The sequence below is a fragment of the Pelobates fuscus genome, chromosome 5 (genome assembly GCF_036172605.1).
Source record: "Pelobates fuscus isolate aPelFus1 chromosome 5, aPelFus1.pri, whole genome shotgun sequence".
Taxonomy (NCBI): domain Eukaryota; kingdom Metazoa; phylum Chordata; class Amphibia; order Anura; family Pelobatidae; genus Pelobates; species Pelobates fuscus.
Genome location: NC_086321.1, coordinates 308,401,152 through 308,422,165, shown reverse-complemented (window position 1 = coordinate 308,422,165; position 21,014 = coordinate 308,401,152). Strand labels below are relative to the sequence as shown.

General features: G+C 41.0%; 1 protein-coding gene across 2 annotated transcripts in view; it reads left to right on the top strand.

Annotated features, from left to right (window-relative positions):
- PIGG (phosphatidylinositol glycan anchor biosynthesis class G (EMM blood group)) overlaps positions 1-21,014 on the top strand; it is a 556,446-nt gene that overhangs the window by 40,227 nt on the left and 495,205 nt on the right. For both annotated transcript variants that reach the window (XM_063455507.1, XM_063455506.1), the window contains exon 2: positions 10,695-10,900. In XM_063455507.1, the coding sequence (XP_063311577.1) occupies positions 10,695-10,900 (206 nt within the window). The remainder of the gene's footprint in view (positions 1-10,694; positions 10,901-21,014) is intronic.

Below are 21,014 nucleotides of genomic sequence, written 5' to 3'. Positions count from 1 at the left end.
AGCTCTTGAAATAGCTATTTTTTTTTTTTTTTCTTTAAATGACATACCAAGGCAATAATGCACTAATACCTGGCTAATACCTAATGCACTTGCCACTTATCATATTTTAAAGGTCTTTTACCCCATCAATTTAGTATTTTTTTTTAAACTAACAGCTTTGGGTGGCATTGTGTGTATAATATCTATGTATCTGTTTATATATTTTAAGTCACTTTCCTTTTTTTTTTTTAATCTATAGCTGAGGCATAGTCCTCTTTCAGTGACTTTACAATGTCAGCGGTTTGGAAATATTTCAAAGTTCCTGATAAAGACACCAAATTTGCCGTCTGCAGTCTTTGTTCATCTAAAATTTCAAGAGGGGGTACAGTGCAGAGGCAATTTTCCACAACCGGGTTGATATACCACCTGAAAACACGACATTCAATTCAGCATGAAGAGTACAGAAAAGCAACAATGCTTAAAAGTACCCCAACTACTAGCACACCACCAACACCATCTGTAGCCACAGTCTTTGAAAAAATTAAGACATTTGCAAATGATAGTGCCAAAGCAGAAGTCATTACAGAGAAAATAATGGAATTTATTGCCTTAGATGACCAGCCATTCTCTGTTGTGGAAGACATTGGATTTCGTAAGCTCATACAACACATTGAGCCTCGTTATACACTGCCAAGCAGATGTTATTTTGCAGAAACCTGTCTGCCTGAAATGTTTGGCCGTGTTTCAAAACACATTCATAAGCTCATGACCACAGACATCCCAGCTCTATGTTTTACCACTGACATTTGGAGATCAGATGTAAGTCCAACTAGCATGCTCAGCTTAACAGCGCAGTGGATAGACGCCGATTTTAAATTGCAAACAATTTTGCTTCAGGCACAAGTTTGTTGGGTCACATACTGCAGCAGCAATATCTGAGCTTTAGTTAGCATGCTTGAAACTTGGCACATTGACAGGTCTAAAGTGCATCTGATTGTCCGAGATAATGCACGGAACATGGTAAAGGCTCTGGAGGACAGTGGCCTCAATAGTATACCGTGCATGGCACACACGCTGCAGCTGGCTGTAAATGAGGGAGTGCTGAGTCAGCGCAGCATATCAGATATAACCGCATCAGGGAGAAAAATTGTGGGTCACTTTAAGCATTCTCTGCTTGCTTATTCCCGATTACAAGCTTTGCAAGTACAGTTTGGAATGCCACCCAAACGACTGCAGCAAGATGTAGCCACTCGCTGGAACAGCACGTACATGTTGGAAAGATTACTTGAACAAAAGCGAGTCTTAGCTGCGTACATGGCAGATTACGAACTGCCAGCAACCTTCAGTGCACATCAGTGGATCTTAATTGAAAATATTGTCTCTTCTTGCTCCATTTGAACAGTTAACCAAGGAAATAAGCTCAACTAATGCATCTGTTGCTGAAGTTATTCCCTTGATTGCAGCACTGAAGCGTCTGCTAGGAAAAGAGGTGCAAACAGACCATGGCATCAAAACCGCTAAAAGCACTCTATTGGAGGCTAACAAACGATTTCAAGACACTGAGTCCAACCCCCTGTACTGCATTGCAACAGTACTAGATCCTCGATTTAAAGAACATTACTTCGACATGGAGAAAAAGCAGCGTGCACTGGAAATGATACAGGCACATTTGGAAGTGATGGAAGCATCTGGTGAGGGAGACTTGATGCACAGCACAGAACAAAGTGTGCCAGAGAAACGGTCACGACGTACAAGTGATGGGGAGCACACTCCCTCTCTTTCTGACATGTTTGACGAGATTCTACAGGAAAGCAGCACCCCGATCCACAGCAGTGCCACAAGTGCAGCTACAAAACAGCTGGAGATTTACCTTGCTGAACTACCCTTCGCCAGAAGCGACAATCCCCTTGACTACTGGCGCATGAACAAAGATCGCCTTCCATTGCTTGCACGGATTGCACGCAGATATTTATCTGCCCCAAGCAGCAGCACAGAGAGCGAGAGACTATTCAGTGCAGCATCTCATGTTCTTGATGAGAAGCGGAACAGTCTCTCGTGCGAGAAAGCTGAGCAACTTTTGTTCTTGAAAAGAAACCTGCCACTTTTACTTAAATAGAAAGCAGTCCAAGTTGTGTGTAGTTATTTTATTTACATTTAACCCCTTAACACCGCAGCCAAATGTACAAGTTGTGAACGAAACAAAATGTAAACAAAACCTGGCATTTGCGCTATATGTCTGTCAAACCGGAATTCACCTCTTTCATATTAAATGCACCCACACTTATTATATATCATTTTATTCAGGGGAAACAGGGCTTTCATTTAATATCAAATATTTAGCTATGAAACATAATTTAATATGAAAAACATGGGAGAAAATAAGATTTATTTTTTATTTTTTTAGTTCTACATGACATTTTAACTGTCAATGTCATAACACTGTTTGCTTTTACTGCAATAAAATACACATATTTGTATTCAGCAAAGTCTCACGTGTAAAACAGTATCCCCTATGTACAGGTTTTATGGTGTTTTGGGAAGTTACAGGGTCAAATATAGCGTGTTACATTTGAAATTGAAATTCGCCAGATTGGTTACGTTGCCTTTGAGACTGTATAGTAGCCCAGGAAATAAATTTACACCCATAATGGCATACCATTTGCAATAGTAGACGACCCAAGGTATTGCAAATGGGGTATGTCCAGTCTTTTTTAGTAGCCATTTGGTCACAAACACTGGCCAAAGTTAGCGTTAGTATTTGTTTGTGTGTGAAAAATGCAAAAAATGCCAATTTTGGCCAGTGTTTGACTAAGTGGCTACTAAAAAAGACTGGACATACCCCATTTGCAATACCTTGGGTTGTCTACTATTGCAAATAGTATGCCATCATAGGGGTAATTTTCATTCTTGGGCTATCATAGGGTCATAAAGGCAACGTAAGCAATCTGGCGAATTTTAATGTGAAAAAAATGAAACACAAGCCTTATATTTGACGCTGTAATTTTTGAAAACACCATGAAACCTGTACATGAGGGGTACTGTTGTACTCGGGAGACTTCGCTGAACACAAATATTTGTGTTTCAAAACAGTAAAAAGTATTGCAGCAATAATATCGTCCGTGTAAGTGCTGTTTGTGCATGAAAAATGCAAAAAGCGCCACTTTTACTGGCGATATCATCGTTGTAATACATTTTACTGTTTTGAAACACTAATATTTGTGTTCAGCAAAGTCTTCCGAGTAAAACAGTACCCCCCATGTACAGGTTTTATGGTGTCTTAGAAAGTTATAGGGTTAAATATAGTGCTAGCAAATTAAATTCCTTATACTTTCGGTATGGGTTGTCAGGCAGGTCCCGCTAATTGTAATTAATTAGGATACCTAATTATGTAAAATTATTACATAAATATATGTGTAGAATTAATATATGTATATATATACACATGTGTGTATATATACGTATATATATATATTTTTTTTTTAATATTTTTATTTATATATAGGTATATATATATATAGTGATATATACGTATATATTTATGTATATAGATATATATTATTTCGTTCTACGTGTATTTTGATATAAATATATATATATATTAATATCACAATACAGTTAGAACGAAATAAAACACATCTATATATTTTTTAATATTTTATTTTTAATTTTTTTTATTAAATTTTTTTACGTATTTACATATTTTTTTTTATATTTATAAATATATATAACAATAATTATATATATATTTAATCAGTATCAGTCTACGTGTAATTTGATATTAATATATATATATAATATATATATATATATATATATATTAATATTAAAATACACCTAGACGGTGTATGTGTATGTGTGTATATATATACTTAGATCATATATATATAATATATATATATGATCTAAGTATATATATATTTTTTTTTTACACTTTTAACATTATTTAATTTGATTTTCAGCCAGCAGGGGGACCAACTGTCATTACAGTTGGTCCCCCTGCTGGCAATGCCTGAGCCAGCTATACAGGCCATGTGATTGTGAGGTCCTCGCAAGGACCTCACTCTCACATGACCGGGAGGGACCGGAGGAGGAAGATCTGCCGCGGGGGGCTCCCTGGGAGTCCCCCCAACCGTGATCGCCGGCGTGGGACCACCGGCGACCAGGTAAGTTGGAAAAAAAAAACGGCGGGCGTATATTTACGTCCTGCGGCGTTTAGAGCCGCTTTTAAAAGGACGTAAATATACGCCCGGCGGACTTAAAGGGTTAAAAAAAATTGTGTAGCCCAGCAAAAATTTGTTCTTGACCTGAGGCTACGTCTGTTTACATTTTAAGGTTGGTTTTACAACTGTTTCTTGCACTGTTGTTTTGTACAATCACTTGTGTATGAGGAAGCCCCATGTTATATAATATGTGGCTTAGTTAATAATATCATTACATGGATATGTCTAAACCTTGGGCAAGGATTTTAACGGTCTATGAATATTGACTGGAATACAAAACTAAATATTTTATTGAGGGTTTTGTAATTTTTAATTGTCAGACACTTAAAAGTATGCTATAGTGTCAGGAATACCATCATGTATACCTAACACTAGACTGCTGGAGTAGCCATGTATGTGCCCACCCTCCTCAGATTGGAGATAAAAGGTTGTTTCATTACCTTTTCTCCATCGCTGCGGCTGGCCCTGACGGCTGATACCATGGCTGAGAAAAGCATTGGGAGCCTATTGCACATAATTTTCAAATAAATCAGTGACAGACTTGACCCATCCCTGAGACTCTCAAGCGAGAGATCCCCACTACCCCAACAGGGCATTGGCTGACCTTGGCATGGGGCTGCGGACACTAATTCCGGCATAAAACTCAACAAGGCTTCCACGTAAACTACCATTGCCAGCTGTGGAGGAAGGAACATTAATGCCTAATTGATTTCATCCCATTAAGAGCCACCAACTAGCCTTAAACCCCAGAAAACAAGAAATGGTTACTTATGAATGGAGGAGGTACACCTGATCACCTTCTGTACTCTGCTTCCATATGTTTAGCTGAACTAACTCAACACCCTTAGCTTAAGCAATGCCTATAGGCTATAGCTTAACATAATATGCTAAAGTAACTCACTAGTCTACTACTCATGGGCATAATGGGGCCTGCAGGAAGCTGCAAATGTTCTATTATTATTATTGCCATTTATATAGCACCAACAGATTCGATCTACACAAGCTGCATATGCACAACAATAAATAATATCCATGTTTCCCAGTTGGAGCAGAGCTGGCGTGTTTAATCTGGTAGACGTGCCATACGATTGCCAACCTTGCAACCCCAGAAGACAAGAAATGGTTACTTATGCAGGGAGGAGGCCCACCTGATCACCTTCTGTACTCTGCTTCCATATGTTTAGCTGAACTAACTCAACACCCTTAGCTTAAGCAATGCCTATAGGCTATAGCTTAACATAATATGCTAAAGTAACTCACTAGTCTACTTCTCATGGGCATAGTGCCCCTACCCTCAGTCTATGCAACTAGTGCCCCGTTTTCACCTCTAGCCTGTGCTTTATCTAGTATTAAACACGTCTATATCACTATGTTTCAAGTTGCAACTGTTAACAGTATAACCTATAAACGTATATGCTTCACTTCTGTACTTATATACTTAAAAATGTGCATTACTAACTGCCATATTTGTGAAACATTCTGACAATGTGCTTACAAATACTGTTGTGGCAGAGTAAGCTGCTTTGTTCATTTGTGCACTCAAAAAAAAAAATAATTTATTGGTATGGTATTCAATTATATATATATATATTGGGGTTTTTAAAGCTATTTTCTGTCCAATTTTGGTGTGTTGCTCTCAATAAGTGTGGTTATTTATTTTATTGGCTTGTAGTTTTTCATATTTTTAAATTCTTTTTTATTTGTGCATGGAAGTTCACATATAGCACACCTTGCCACGACAGCCAGAGTATGCAGAGATAAACAAAGGTGTACGTCAGTTAGGCAGTGGAAACACTTTGCACATTTTTTAATTTTTTAACGTTTAACAATGAGTTATGTCTAGGCTGATTCTTGATAAAAAAATAAGAAACTGGGTTAGTTTAAAACAGGTTATAATGGTAATAGACAACATTGCAGGCTAGTTGTTCAAGCTTACGTTACTATGTAATAGATATGCTAGTGATTAGCTGTATCTGGCTAAACATGCTGTTTAGATCAATATAAGCTTCACATGTTAGTATCTAGGTTGCACAGGCTGGGGAGTCCAGCAGAGAGCAGCTCAGATGACATGACATTCTTGCAGCGCCATCACAGCGAATGCTAGCAGCAACAATAAACATGATGAATAGTATCATGGCATAAAACAATAGCACATTGTAAAGTTCTAGAGAAGATAGGTTATCAGCACAGCTTTTGAAAGTAAGAGAGAGTCATGCAAGGCGGTCGTCTTGAAACTTTAAATACTGGCTATCAAAAACTAGGACTACTCACTGAGTGAAATTGCTATCAGTCTATCTGGAATGAACAGAGCTACGTGTAACGAAAGTGGAGCACATTATTAAATGTAATAAGTTGAGGAACACAGTAGGTTGGTAGTGCAGGTGGGCTAATGAATCTAGCATTTCTGTTACGCTGCACTGGTCGCGGTATTTACATCTAATATGAGTGAGTGCAAGTAGTACTAACTACGCTTATTAAATGGTATTTAAACAAACAATTTGGAGTCTACAAGTTGAGTAATAGGAAGCACCGCCAGGGAGGTCGGAGACCAGTGCTTATTAGCGGTAAGCAATATGTGTCCGCAACGGGCAGACAGGCAGACAAGTAGGGGATACATCCTGAATATGTGTGCTGTGTGTGGTATCCTGTCTCTCAGTGCGTGTGTGTAGAGGCTGGGTTGTGTTATATGAGGGACGGTGGGTATGCGCTGGAGCCCCGTTTGGTGTGGCGTGTATATTAAACCCATAGCTGCTTCCCTTAGGGATCGCTTGGACAAAATCATGGGGATAACAAAGAAAAGGCAAAACAAAACGATACATATCGGGATCCAGTAGGCAGGATAGCATCTCTTTTAGACTGAGGTGGCGACTTTCCAGCTGGTCATCAGTGGGGTGAGGCTAGTGTGCACTCAGGTCATGGCCTCGGCCCCAGAAGTTGAGGCTGATACTCTGGGTATAAAGTCACAGGTGAATGCGGGATCCCAGCTATGCGGATTCGGGCTTTCCGCAGTCTGTGAAGCCTGGCTTAATGAGTCCGGTGGGAGGCCCAACGCCTGTAGGCACTTTGCGGTATCTTGCTGGTCGCGTACTGTTATGGTGGTGTCTTCACGTTGGATTAACAGCGTACCGGCCTGGCCCCAGTGGTAGCTGGTGTTCTTCATGCGCAGGAAGGAGGTGAGTAGTCGGAGTGTTCCTCTCCAGGCGAGCGTTCCCCTAGAGAGGTCAGCAAAGAATCCGAGTGCCATTCCCTCGAAGTTGTAGGGCGTGTGCCCCCTGATGGCGGCCAACAGCGCTGCTTTGTCTTTGTGAGATTGGAATTGGACCACCAGATCTCCTGAGACTGTGGGTGGTGCGTTGGTCGGTTTCGGGATTCTAAATATCCCATCCAGTGGCACTGTCTTCGCCCGTTTAGGGGTCAGAATGGCAGTTAGGAGGCGCCTGATGAAGTGGGGGAGTTCTGCTGTCGGTATGTTCTCCGACACCCTTCTGATTTTCAGGTTTTTCTGTCTCCGTTTGTCTAACAGGGCATCAAATTTGCCCTCTTGTGCTTTGGTCAATTGTCTGAGTTCATCCACCTTCTGTCTCAGCATAGTCATCTGTCTTCCGTGTTCTCTTGAGGTGTTCTCCACAGCGCCAATGCGCCCCGTCAGGCCCCGCAGGTCCTCTCTAATCAAGGCCACATCCGCCGAGATTTTTATTTGGAGGTTTGTTAGCAGTTCCTTGATTGCGGGTAATGTTGCTGGGGTCGGGTCGGGTGCAGGGCATGCGGGTGTTGTGCGTGTCACCAGCGGCACTTTCTGCGGTGTGTGGTCGTTTTCCTCCTCCGATGCTCCGTCGGAGAAGTCAGAGCAACCGCCATGGAGGGACGCCATCTTAGGCTCGTGGATGCTGTAGGCCTGGCGCCAGAGGTCTCCAATGTCCATCCGGGCCTGGGCCTGTCCAGTTTTTGCTTTTTAGTTTTTCTGCCCATTGGGTGGCCGTTGGGGTCTCCCTGTTTGTTTGTGGGGTGTGGGTCCACCTTGTTGTTTGCGTTTTGTCGTCGGTAAAGCCGGAGCTCGGAGGCCATGCGACTGTCTCCTTCGCATGTCAGGCCACGCCCCCCTGTAGTTTTTCATATTTGATTTATTAAATTAATGAAAAATAATTATTAATAAAATCATAGAAAAAAAAAGTATTTTAAAAGTATTTGGGCAAAAAGGTGGTTTTCGGTCAAGGGCATCCCGAGTTTTCGGTTTCGGCCCTGAATTTTCATTTCATATATATATATGTGTATATGTATATATGTATATATATGTATATGTATATTGTGACCTTTGTGGGCAAAGCAACACAGTCCTCTAGGGTAACAGGCATAGAACAACAGTCTCTGGTGCAAAAATGGTGTGGTTTATTTATATTGTGCACAAAATCCATACAGCAATCAGTTTGTTCAAAAACTGCAGCACAACAGAAATGAAAATCTACAAAATAAATCCTAGCTCAAATTTGAGCACTAACTAAACATAAAGAAATGTCCCTTACTCACCAGGGTAATAAACTACACAAATCAAAAATAAGCATTGGTTTCACCAACCTTTAGCACATTGTTTAGATGCTGCTCTGCACAGACCTGCTCTCTCTCTGCAGGTCAGATTGTATCTGACTCTTTCTGCTCTGAGACCTGCTAATTAAAGCCTCAGCAGTTGCTAATTGGGCAGGTGAATGAGTATAGACTATGGAGGATTCTGGGTCCTAGATACCTTCCTTCTATTACCCTCCCATAGACTCTGTCACAATATATATATATATATATATATATATATATATATAATAGATATAGAAATAGATATAGATTTATAGATATAGATTTATAGATATAGATTTATAGATATAGATTTATAGATATAGATTTATAGATATAGATTTATAGATATAGATTTATAGATATAGATTTATAGATATAGATTTATAGATATAGATTTATAGATATAGATTTATAGATATAGATTTATAGATATAGATTTATAGATATAGATTTATAGATATAGATTTATAGATATAGATATATAGATATAGATATATTTATATAGATATAGAGAGAAATATTTATATATATATATATATATATATATATAGATTTATTTAATGTTATTCTAAGTGTATTTTAATATAAATATATTAAAATACACTTTTATTAATCTGTGTATCTAAAAATACTTAGATTATATATATATATATATATATATATATATATAATAAATACACAAGATCCAGCGCACTCTCCTATCTACTAAACAGCAACTTCAATGTTGACAGATTTTATTAGTTTGTAAAAGTTTTTTTTAAAAACACCTAATCTAGGCAAAAAAATGGGGATTTAGTTACATTATATGATCATACATTGCATAAGCCTGCCACAACGTCAATGTACCCCATCTTTGGCAGGTCCTACTCTCACAGTCTAATGTCTGCTCTTATGAGATTAACCACTTACTTGGGAAAAAATTCCATCTGAGGCTCTCTGCAGTACAAGGCTAAATAGGGACCTGAGATGAGGCACCTGTAACAGGGAGGGGTGCAGAACCAAGGAGTTGGCTAGACTCCCAAATATATATAGGAAACATGGGGGGATGGTTGCACTCACCTAAATAGATAGAGTTGCACTCACCTATATAGATATATAGATATATATAAATGATCGAAGTACTTTTTTTATTTAACTTAAAAACTGTTTTAGAACTTTTTCTAACTTTTAAAAACTTTTTTATAGGCATGAGGGGGACAGTCTGAGAGCTCAGTCCCCCTGCACGCACTTCATAAGCCGCCTTTTCCGGCCATGTGATCGCGAGGACCCCGCAATCACATGGCCGGTGTGGGCCGGATCGGTCAGAGGGGATCTGCCTAAGCTCCCAGGCAGACCCCAGGATCGCACCCGTCAGCAGGGTCTCGGTAAGTATGAAGGATGGCGGGGACATTCTATGCCACCCGCCGGCGTTTAGGACCGCCCCCAAAAGGACGGCATTGAATGCCCTTAAGGGGTTAATAGTATTTTGCAAACTGCGTAGATATTTTGTTAAAAAGTTTTTTTGGGTTTATCTATTTATATTTGTTTGTGGAAGCCAAGGCTTCCTATTTTATTAACTGCATTGATGGTTGCAATGTTTTTGATATTCGAGTTAAGGGTGGGTGGTGGTAAGCAGGATTTTGTTGCAAAACTATTTTTAGCTTTATTTTCTGTCTAGTGCAGACAAATGGTGATTTCAATTTTTTTTTTTATCTACTCTTTCACCTCAAACAAAGTCACAGACATGGTTGGAGAAGCATCCCTCTGTGATAGTGATCATCTTATCAATGTATTTATTTTACTTTTTTGCTGGTAGTGGATATGCATTAAACACACTTTTTTTCTTGGCATGCCTTGCTACCATGAGGTAGCTAGCCAAGCTAAACAGACATTTGATAAAAATCATTTCAAAACCTCAATCAAAAATTCTAATTAGCAATGTTTTTATTTTAGGAACAAAGTCAAATTGGACTCATCTGCCACCTCCTCTTTTCAAAAAAACTGTGATTCTTCTGATAGATTCTTTGAGGCAAGACTTTGTGTTTGGACTGAAAGGAAAAATACATATGCCTTATATGACACAGCTCCTAGAAAAAGGCACAACACACAGTTTTATTGCAAAAGCAGCGACCCCAACTGTCACAATGCCTCGAATCAAGGTAACTACTGCTACTAAAGCATTTATTTGAAACTTCTGTTTACCATCTTTTTTTATTGTAGTCCAGCATTAACCAAGGGTCACAATAGTCATTCACAAGTGGTGACCACAGACAGTTTCACTATCTTCACTTCCGTCTTATTAAAATAACATTCCAACCACTATAACTGCTAAATCCCACTGTGGTGCCAGGAGTTCCCTGTCCCTTTCCCATAATAAGTAGACAAACCGTTGCTGCCTCCCCTGGTGTGTTTGGTCCCCTGAGCTGCCTCACTGGCTGATTTCATCAGATGAGCGCTGTCAGTCAATGTGCATGGCTCTGCATGGCTGAACGTTGCTTTAGTGCTCTTCTGTCAGCAGGGAAGGCTTTGATAGACACATGGTGGGACAAAGGTAAGTTGTCAAACCATTCTGAAAGGGTGCTACTAAAGTACTTCTGCCATCATAACCCTTACAGCGGTTGGTAGTGGTTAAATTGATTGGAATGTTAGTTTAACCCCTTAAGACCGCAGGACGTACTATGCCGTCCTTATTTGGGTGGCTCTAAACGCCGCAGGACGGCATTGTACGTCCTGGGCGGTCTTCAGCCCCACGTGGCCGGCGGAACATGGCCGCTGCAGATCGCGGTCGGGGGGCATGCCTGGCCCCCCAGGCAGCCCCCCTGTGCCTGGGGACCGCGGTCTGCAGCTTCCGATCGCAGTGACAGGCTGTCACTGCGATCGGTATTTACCATGTGTCAGCCGATTTGAAATCGGCTGACACATGGAGCCGGCCGCATTCTTCTGCAGCAGATCGCGGTCGGGGGACATGCCTGGCCCCCCAGGCAGCCCCCCTGGGGTCAGTGACCGCGATCTGAACTGTCAGGCTGCAGTCTGATCACACTGACAGGCTGCCATAGCCTGTCAGTGCGATCAATGTTACTATGTGTCAGCCCATTGGCTGACACATGTAACTGCAGCCATTAGCCCCCTACAGATCGCGGTGGGGGGCATGCCTGTACCTCCCAGGCATCCCCCTGTGGCCAATTACCGGGATCTGTAGGAGGTGATCACAGTGACAGCCAGTCACTGTGATCACTGTTAATATGTGTCAGCCAATGATCTCAGATCACTGGCTGACACATTGTCTCTGCCCCTCTCCTCACCTCACTTCGATCTGAGAGAGAGAGGCAGAGAGATCGTGGTTTTTGCAGCTCCTGTGGAAAAAGAAAGTTTAAATTTTTTTTTTAAAGTTTTAAAATTTATATTTTATTTAACCCTTTCAGTGCTGATCATTTATTTATTATTTTTTTTTTGGATCAAAAAAAAATTATTTCTAATTTTTTTTGATCCTTTGTGTCAGTCGCAGCAACCCAAATCTCCATTACCCTTTCCCCGCTGCCGTGATCACTATACTGTACAGTATATCTGCTGTACAGTACTGTATCAGTGATCACTGTGATCAGAGGGCTCTCTGATCAGACTGACCTTTTTTAGGGTTATTTTTACATATCAAAAAATAACCCTTTCAGTTTTAAAAACTTTTTTGGGTCAAAAAAAATATTTCTAATTTTTTTTGACCCTTTGTGTCAGTCGCAGCAACCCAAATCTCCATTACCCTTTCCCCGCTGCCGTGATCACTATACTGTACAGTATATCTGCTGTACAGTACTGTATCAGTGATCACTGTGATCAGAGGGCTCTCTGATCAGACTGACCTTTTTTAGGGTTATTTTTACAGATCAAAAAATAACCCTTTCAGTTTTAAAAACTTTTTTGGGTCAAAAAAATTATTTCTAATTTTTTTTGACCCTTTGTGTCAGTCGCAGCAACCCAAATCTCCCTTAACCCTTTCCCCGCTGCCGTGATCACTAAACTGTACAGTTTATCTGCTGTACAGTACTGTATCAGTGATCACTGTGATCAGAGGGCTCTCTGATCAGACTGACCTTTTTTAGGGTTATTTTTACATATCAAAAAATAACCCTTTCAGTTTTAAAAACTTTTTTGGGTCAAAAAAAATATTTCTAATTTTTTTTGACCCTTTGTGTCAGTCGCAGCAACCCAAATCTCCATTACCCTTTCCCCGCTGCCGTGATCACTATACTGTACAGTTTATCTGCTGTACAGTACTGTATCAGTGATCACTGTGATCAGAGGGCTCTCTGATCAGACTGACTTTTTTAAGGGTTATTTTTATAGATCTGAAAATAACCCTTTCAGTGTACTGATTGCAGCTGTCTATACTGTGATCAGTACATTTATATTATTTTTTGAGGGCGGGTAGTAGGTGTTAGGCAGGTAGATAATTAATTACCCACTTTAGTATATAAATTAATTAATTTGTCCCCCTAGAATGGCACGTCGCTACTCAGCCGAGGAGGCGTATGCCATTCTGGCAGGCAGTGATAGTGACACTCTGCAAGACAGTGACACTATCACTGCCTCTGACATTGAGCCTCTGAGTGAGACCTCAAGTGATGGTGCCCCACCACCACTCACAAGAGGACGCTCAGCAAGCCCAATGCCAGGCAGAGACTGGGTGCCTCCAAATATGATGGCCCCAGAAATACCGCCGTTCACTGTTACACCTGGCATCACTGTAACAGTGGACGACTGCGAGCCAATTCGTTTTTTTGAGCTCTTTATGTCAGACGATATATTTGAGCTCATGGCTCAGCAAACAAATTTGTTTGCTATGCAGTATCTCTCTGCACATCCGGGGTCCCATCATGGTCGCAGGAATATGTGGAGACCCACGGATGTCGCAGAGATGAAGCGGTTTTGGGCTTTAACCCTAATGATGGGTATTGTAAAAAAGCCCAGTATCAGGTCCTACTGGAGCAAGCAACGTATCCTGGCTACACCTCTTTTCCCTGAGGTTATGTTGAGGGATCGCTACCTGCAACTGCTGCGATTCCTTCATTTTAATGATAACTCGCTGTGTCCCCCTAGAAACGACCCACTGTTTGACAGGCTATATAAAATTCGGCCCTTTATTCAACTCCTGTCAGACAAATTTTCAGAAAATTATGTCCCCGATAAAGATATTTCAATTGACGAGTCCCTTATGAAATTTAAAGGTCGACTGCTATTTAAGCAATATATTCCATCGAAGCGGTCCCGATATGGCGTTAAATTTTATAAATTATGTGAATCCTGTACTGGTTACACATGGGCGTTTTCGCATTTACCATGCGCCCTGATTCTGTGGGTACAAGTGGCAAGATTGTTTGGGATCTAATCCTTCCCTTGTTGAATAAGGGATATAGGCTATGGGTTGACAATTATTATACCAGTATAGAATTATTTAAAAATTTATATTGTTTTGAAACCCTAGCCTGTGGCACAGTGAGGAAGAATCGCAGGGGTTTCCCCCAAGCCCTGGCAAGTGGCAGAAGCAGTAGAGGTTCCTCTTCAGCTCTCCGCCAGGATGAGTTGCTTGCTCTTCGCTTCAGAGATAGGAAAGATGTATACATGCTGTCTACGATGCATGACGAAAGTACAGTGCCAGTGTCTGTGAGAGGTAGCACTGAGCATCTGGAAAAGCCGAAGTGCATTGTAGACTACAGCAAGTTTATGGGGGGAGTAGACTTGGCTGACCAATGCATACAGCCCTATCTGGTGAATCGAAAAACTAGGACCTGGTACAAGAAAATTGCAATCTACGTGAGCCAGATTGCAATTTTCAATGCCTATGTCCTCTATACAAAAGAGGTCATAGGTAGGCCCTGCCCTTTCCTCAAATTCACATTAAGCATTTTGTCCCGTATGTTATTTACCCAGCCCCCCAATCCCACTTTGGAATCAGGAGATCTCCAAAGACTTTGTGGCAAACACTTCCCTTCCCGAATCCCATCCACCCCTAGTAAAAAAGCTCCCCCAAAAAAGTGCCGTGTTTGCTACAAGAAAGGAGTCCGAAAGGACTCCAGTTTTTATTGTCCAACCTGCCCATCTCTAACCTCCCTCTGCATAACTGACTGTTTCAAAGTCTACCATACAGAGCTGAACTTCTGAATCACTCTGTATGGGACTTTGGCAGTTTGTTTGCTTGATTTACCTGGATTTCTGACCTCGGCTTGTCCTGACTACGCTTTGTTAGCTGCCTGTACCGACCCATTGGCTTGTTTTACCGACTACTCTGAATTCTGGATTCCCCTGACCTTGGCCTGTCCCTGTTTACGCTAGCCATTCTAAAGTGGCTACACCAAACAACTCAAAATACTACATTTGTAGTACTTGAAATGTGACTTCCCAATAAAAAAACTGATCACAGGGTTAATGCTGTGATTAGCACTGAAAGGGTTACAAAAAATAGTTTTCTTTTTCCGTTTTTTTTACTTCTCAAACTTTTCGCACAGTGACTCTCTATGTGATATCAAAGATCTATCTGCCTCTCTCTGCCTTCAGATCAAAGTGTATGTGGGGTACTGTTCTATTCATGTGAAATAATAAAAACCTGGAAACATGGTACATGTAGGTACTGTTATATTCAAAAGACAGTGTTAAATCAAAATACTAAGTCTCTAGTGCACTAACTAATATCAGGATTATGACATTTCCAGTGAAAATGCTATTTATCTGATTATCTGCCTACTTTTGAAAATGGTTTGCCATAACGGTGGGAATGTTATTACCCAGGCTGCCATACTCTCTGAAAAGCTACATAAGCCCAGAAAATAATATTGGCAAACTTACAAGCTGAAAGGGCATCTAATATATTTCGCCCTGTGACTTATCAGTAAAATCTGAAATAATAGTACGTGGGGGTACCGTTATATTCAGAAGACAGTGTTAAATCCAAATACCAAGTCTCTAGTGCACTAACTAATATCTGTAGTATGACATTTCCAGTGAAAATGCTATTTATCTGATTAAAAAGACAAAAATCAAAGTAGAAATCGCTACATGGGCCCAGCATTTCTGTTAAAATGGCTAGACCTAACATCTCAAATTATGCCATTTGTTATACTCTGGGTTGCCTTCTTTTGAAAATGGTATGCCATAATAGTTGAAATGTTATTACCCAGGCTGCCATGCTCTCTCAAAGGCGAGATAGACCCAGAAAATCACTTTGTTAAATTGCCAACTTTGAAAAGGACATCTAATATTTTTGTCCCCATGACTTCCACCCCCAAAACAGAGAATCTAGTACATGGGGGTACTGTTACATTCAGGAGACAATGTTAAATACAAATAGTGAGGCTTTGTTGCAATAACTCATATCAGGAATATGAAATGTCCTGTGAAAATGTGCGTGAAAAAGCACAAATAAAGCTATAACCCCTATGTGGGCCCTTCATTTCTGATAAAGTGGTTAGACCAAACATCTTGCAATGCACCATTTCTTATACTCTGGGTTGCCTACTTTTGAAAATGGTATGCCATAATAGTGGAAATGTTATTACCCAGGTTGACATGCTCTCTCAAATGCGATATAGGCCCAGAAAATCACTTTGCCAAATTTCAATGTAATAAAGCCTAAATGGATAAGCCGTATATATGACCGTGTAACTTTCCAAAACACCATAAAACCTATACATGGGGGGTACCATGGCGCTCGTGAGACCTCACTGAGCAGAACTAGGAGTGTTTCAGGGCAGTAAACTATATACTAACAATAATATTATCAGTGAAAGTACAGATTTTATGTGAAAAATGCAAAAAAACCAAACAAACACTAAATTTGGCTAGGGTTTGTGCCCAAGTGGCTACTACAAAAGACTGGGCATACCCCATTTTGAATACCCTGGGATGTCTACTTTTTCAAATGGTATGCCATGATGGGGGTAATTTTCATTTCTTGGCTGCCATACGGTCTCAAAGGCAGCCTGGACACTGCAAACTAATCTGACAAATTTCAAGGTGAAAAAGCATAAATGGATAAGCCGTATATATGACCCTGAAACTTTCCAAAACCCCATAAAACCTATACATGGGGGGTACCATGGCGCTCGTGAGACCTCACTGAGCAGAACTAGGAGTGTTTCAGGGCAGTAAACTATATACTAACAATAATATTATCAGTGAAAGTACAGATTTTATGTAAAAAAAAGAAAACACAAAAAAAAACGCTAACTTTCGCTAGGGTTTGTGCCCAAGTGGCTACTACAAAAGACTGGCCATACCCCATTTTGAATACCCTGGGATGTCTACTTTTTCAAATGGTATGCCATGATGGGGGTAATTTTCATTTCTGGGCTGCCATACGGTCTAAAAGGCAACCTAGGTCACTCAAACCAATCTGTCAAATTTCTATGCAGAAAATAAAATAATGGACAAGCCGTATATTTGACCCTGTAACTTTCCAAAACCCCATAAAACCTATACATGGGGGGTACTGTTTTACTCGTGAGACATTTCTGAATACAAATATGTATGTTTTATTGCAGGAAAACCGAATAGTATTCTGACATTAACAGTTAAATTGCCATGCTGAAATTGAAAAATAACAAGATTTCATAATTTTTTCAAGTTTTTTAGATTTTATTCATATAAAATGGAGTTCCATACATGAATGTTTGATATTAAATGAAAGCCCTGTTTCCCCTGAACAAAATGATATATAATAAGTGTGGGTGGACTTAGTATGAAAGAGGTAAATTATTGTTGAACAGACATATAGTAAAATTCTGTGGTTTGTTTACATTTTTTTTGGATCACAACTTGTACATTTGGCTGCGGTCTTAAGGGGTTAACTAATCTTGGCTAATTATATTCCTACACTTAAACTCTCAAGATTTTTGTTGAGTTCCTTGAGTTGGCTGCCTATGGAGCGGTAGCAAAAAACGTTTTAGTGCCCCCTGGAATTACATAACACCACTCTGCATGATGCATGTATACAATACTTACAGGACCACTAAAAAAGATAGCTAGACCAATTAATCTCAGTGAAGTGGTCTGGGTGCAGGGTGATATTAAGCCTTCATTATAACGTTTTGCTTTTAACGTAAAAAAAAAAAAAAAAACAATGTTGACATTGAAGGGTTAAAGACATAATACACCTCTAGTGGCAGCCACTAGAAGTATTTTCACCGACAGAAGAACATTTTGTATATGTGTGTATAAATGAATGTGTATATGTGTATATATATATATATATATATATGTGTGTGTGTGTGTGTGTGTGTGTGTATATATATTTTTATGTTTATATATTTTTTTTTTTATTTTGACAGCAAGAAATTTTTTCAGGGCTTGAGGTTGTGTTAAATCCCTACACACAATAAGAGACCTAGGTATCTGTTTTTGCATTGGTCTTTAGTCAACTTGGGCCATATTTAGTGACAGAGCTGTATGCAGCGTTCAAAGAGAGAGCATTGCATACAGCTCTTTAAATTTCTGGGACAGAGTCCCAGGTTGCCCATAGTTTAAAGAGACCCTCTGCCAAATGTGATTGGTGCTGTTTTTTGCCAGCTGGCCACCATTGATATGTGTGATTATCAGGGAACACATGCTGGAGCTTCAGCATTGCAAGGAGATCTCCCTGTCATTACGACAGGGCCATAGATCCTGCAGCATTGTGTCGGCACATAGCAGCTTGCGAGAGAAAGCTAGAGGAGAATGATCACCGTATGGATCAATTTGTTCAGGCCTTCAGTACGCTTCTTACTCGGACGGCTCATTTACAGCTTGATGTTTCTCTGACTATTTCACCTCTGCCTAATGTATCTCCACCTATAGTATATAAGGCGCCTACTATCTCCCCATCTCCTCCCCTGCATTTTGATGGTAATATTCAAGAATGCCGGGGATTCCACTCACTGGCACATTTAATCAAGTAGAGCACATTTAATCAAGCTAGTATAACAATTTAGGCTCAAAAACCATTAGACTGCAGTTAATGCTTGTGGGTCCCTCAGCCGATACTGTGTGGAGGTGAGTCTCAGCAACTGCCGCCGTCAGACACCCCTAGAAGGCTCTTCCACTCGATGCCATTCTTCAGCCTGTCCGGCAATGCACTTCCCAAGATGCCACCCGAAGCTCTTTGTTGTATGCCCAGTGACGTGATGCTTTGATTGCAGAGTTGGGGCTACAGTGCACTGGACGGGATGACGGGTGAGGTGGGTCCCAGGAATCAGAGGTGTACAGAACGTCACACGCCGGAGTGGTTCCTCATGCCGTCTTCTCTGCTGTCATACTCAGGGAAGGCATGGAAGTTGCTTGTTTGGGCGAGGTCGTCCAGGAGGGCGGCTCTGAGGGACCGTGGCTCAGCCATTAAAAGTGGACGTGAGCCTCCGATTGCCTGGGCGGTAAGGCTGATGTACGTCTGGCTTTTTATGTGCAAGATACCGCTGCATCCTGGTGCAATTTTTAGGAATTATTAGGATTTCCCTTAAGAAAGGGAAGAGAAGAAGAGGGAGAAAAGGAGAAAAGAGGGGGGTGAAGGGTGGGAGGGATGCAGAGTTCTGTGGGAGGAAGGGGGAGAGGGGAGACAAGGGTGGTGTGCCACAGCCGGGGGGGATGAGAAGTTACTTTGTCGCGTATCTGGGCCTCTCAACTGTTAGTGTAGTTATCCCGTGGTGCCGTAAGTTTGTCCATGAGGTGTACCTCCTTAATGTTGCGAAGGACTCTGTCCATTTGTGGCTTGTCAACTTGGAGCCATGTTTGTGCAATAGCTCTCCTAGCAGCTAGAATTATTTTGTTAAGAAGCTTTTTTTCTCGGTTAGTTAGGTTGTCTATTGGTTTCGCTATGAGGAAAGTCCAGGCGTCTGGCTCAATTGGTCTGTTCAAGACTTCTGTCAGGAGTCTAGCTATACAGTCCCAGAAACGTACTGCTTTCGGTCATGTCCACCACATGTGTAGGTATGTTTCCTTTTCTCCACATCCTCTCCAGCATGTGTCAGTGGGTGACTTACCAATTCTACATAGTTTGACAGGTGTGGTGTACCATCTCATTTTTTTTTTTTTAGCATTGTTCCTGGTGTAGGACACAAATGGAGGCCTTTGTCGCCGCCTCCCAGATGTCTTGCCATTCCCCACTCTCTGTCTGCTGGAGTTCCGTCTCCCATTGTGAGATGTAGGCAGGTGTGTGGGCTGCACCATTCGGAGCGCTCAGTTGCGTGTACGTGAGGGTGATAAGGCTGGCACGCGGTCCATCCGACATAGTGTCTCGCTTGGCTCTGGCCGCCGCCCTGAATAGTGGACCTCTGGCGAAGTCCCTAAGTTGAATGTACCTAAAGTGGTCTCTAGTGTTCAGTGGGACTAATGTGTTTTTTTTTTTTTTTTTTTTATTCTCTATTTTTTAGTGCATGAGAAAGAATAACAATAACATTGTTGTAGTTAGTTTGATATAGGCATACAATGCACAATGTTTGTTTAGGAAAACGGTGATAAGAGGTATAGGTAACATATGCATACAGGTTTTGCAAGAATCACCAGTACATGAAATAAACAGGCTAAGCACGCTTTTTTAGACTTGTGTGGTGAAGCCAGCTTGGTTGCTATTCTTGTAGGCTGGGTGGGGTGCTCCTTAACCCTGAGCTTGGGGGGGGGAGAGAGGGGGTTACAAAAATTGGGCGGCGCCATGGTCGTGTTGTATCTCCCAATCTGCCTGCATTGGAAATTGGGTGTGCAAAATGCAAGATAAAGTAGGCTCGATACGTGTGGGGGCAAATTTACAAGCTACCCCCCTATTATGTGTAGGCTGCGTTGGTTGTGCTGTTTCAATAGGCGGGGATAGTGTCGGCCGCCCCACCTACTTGGCTCAGAGTAGGCCTTCCAGATTATCTTTCTGTGTTACTTGCTTTCTTCTACACTGGTATTACTACACTGTACAGTAGATAAGATCAAAGTGCCATGTAAGTGCCTTTGGTTTACAGTTACTGCGGTATTGTATGTGTTGTCATATACAAGTAAATTAAATTCAACTAAATTCAAAATAAGTAAATTAAATTCAACTGATTAGGCTACACTTCAGGACCCTGGCATCTGGACTTCTTCTCCATACTGGTAATGTGTATTTGGCTGCAAAATGAGCGATTTTAGGCGTGTTTGATAGCTTTTACAGGCTTATTGTAGCGGAGCTCTCATGCAGCACGTCTGCTCCGTGCGGCTGCTCAGGTTTGTGGGACTAAGGTTTTTAAGTCATCAAAGGTTCGGATATATTCCTGCTTGGAATAGGTCACAATAACGTTG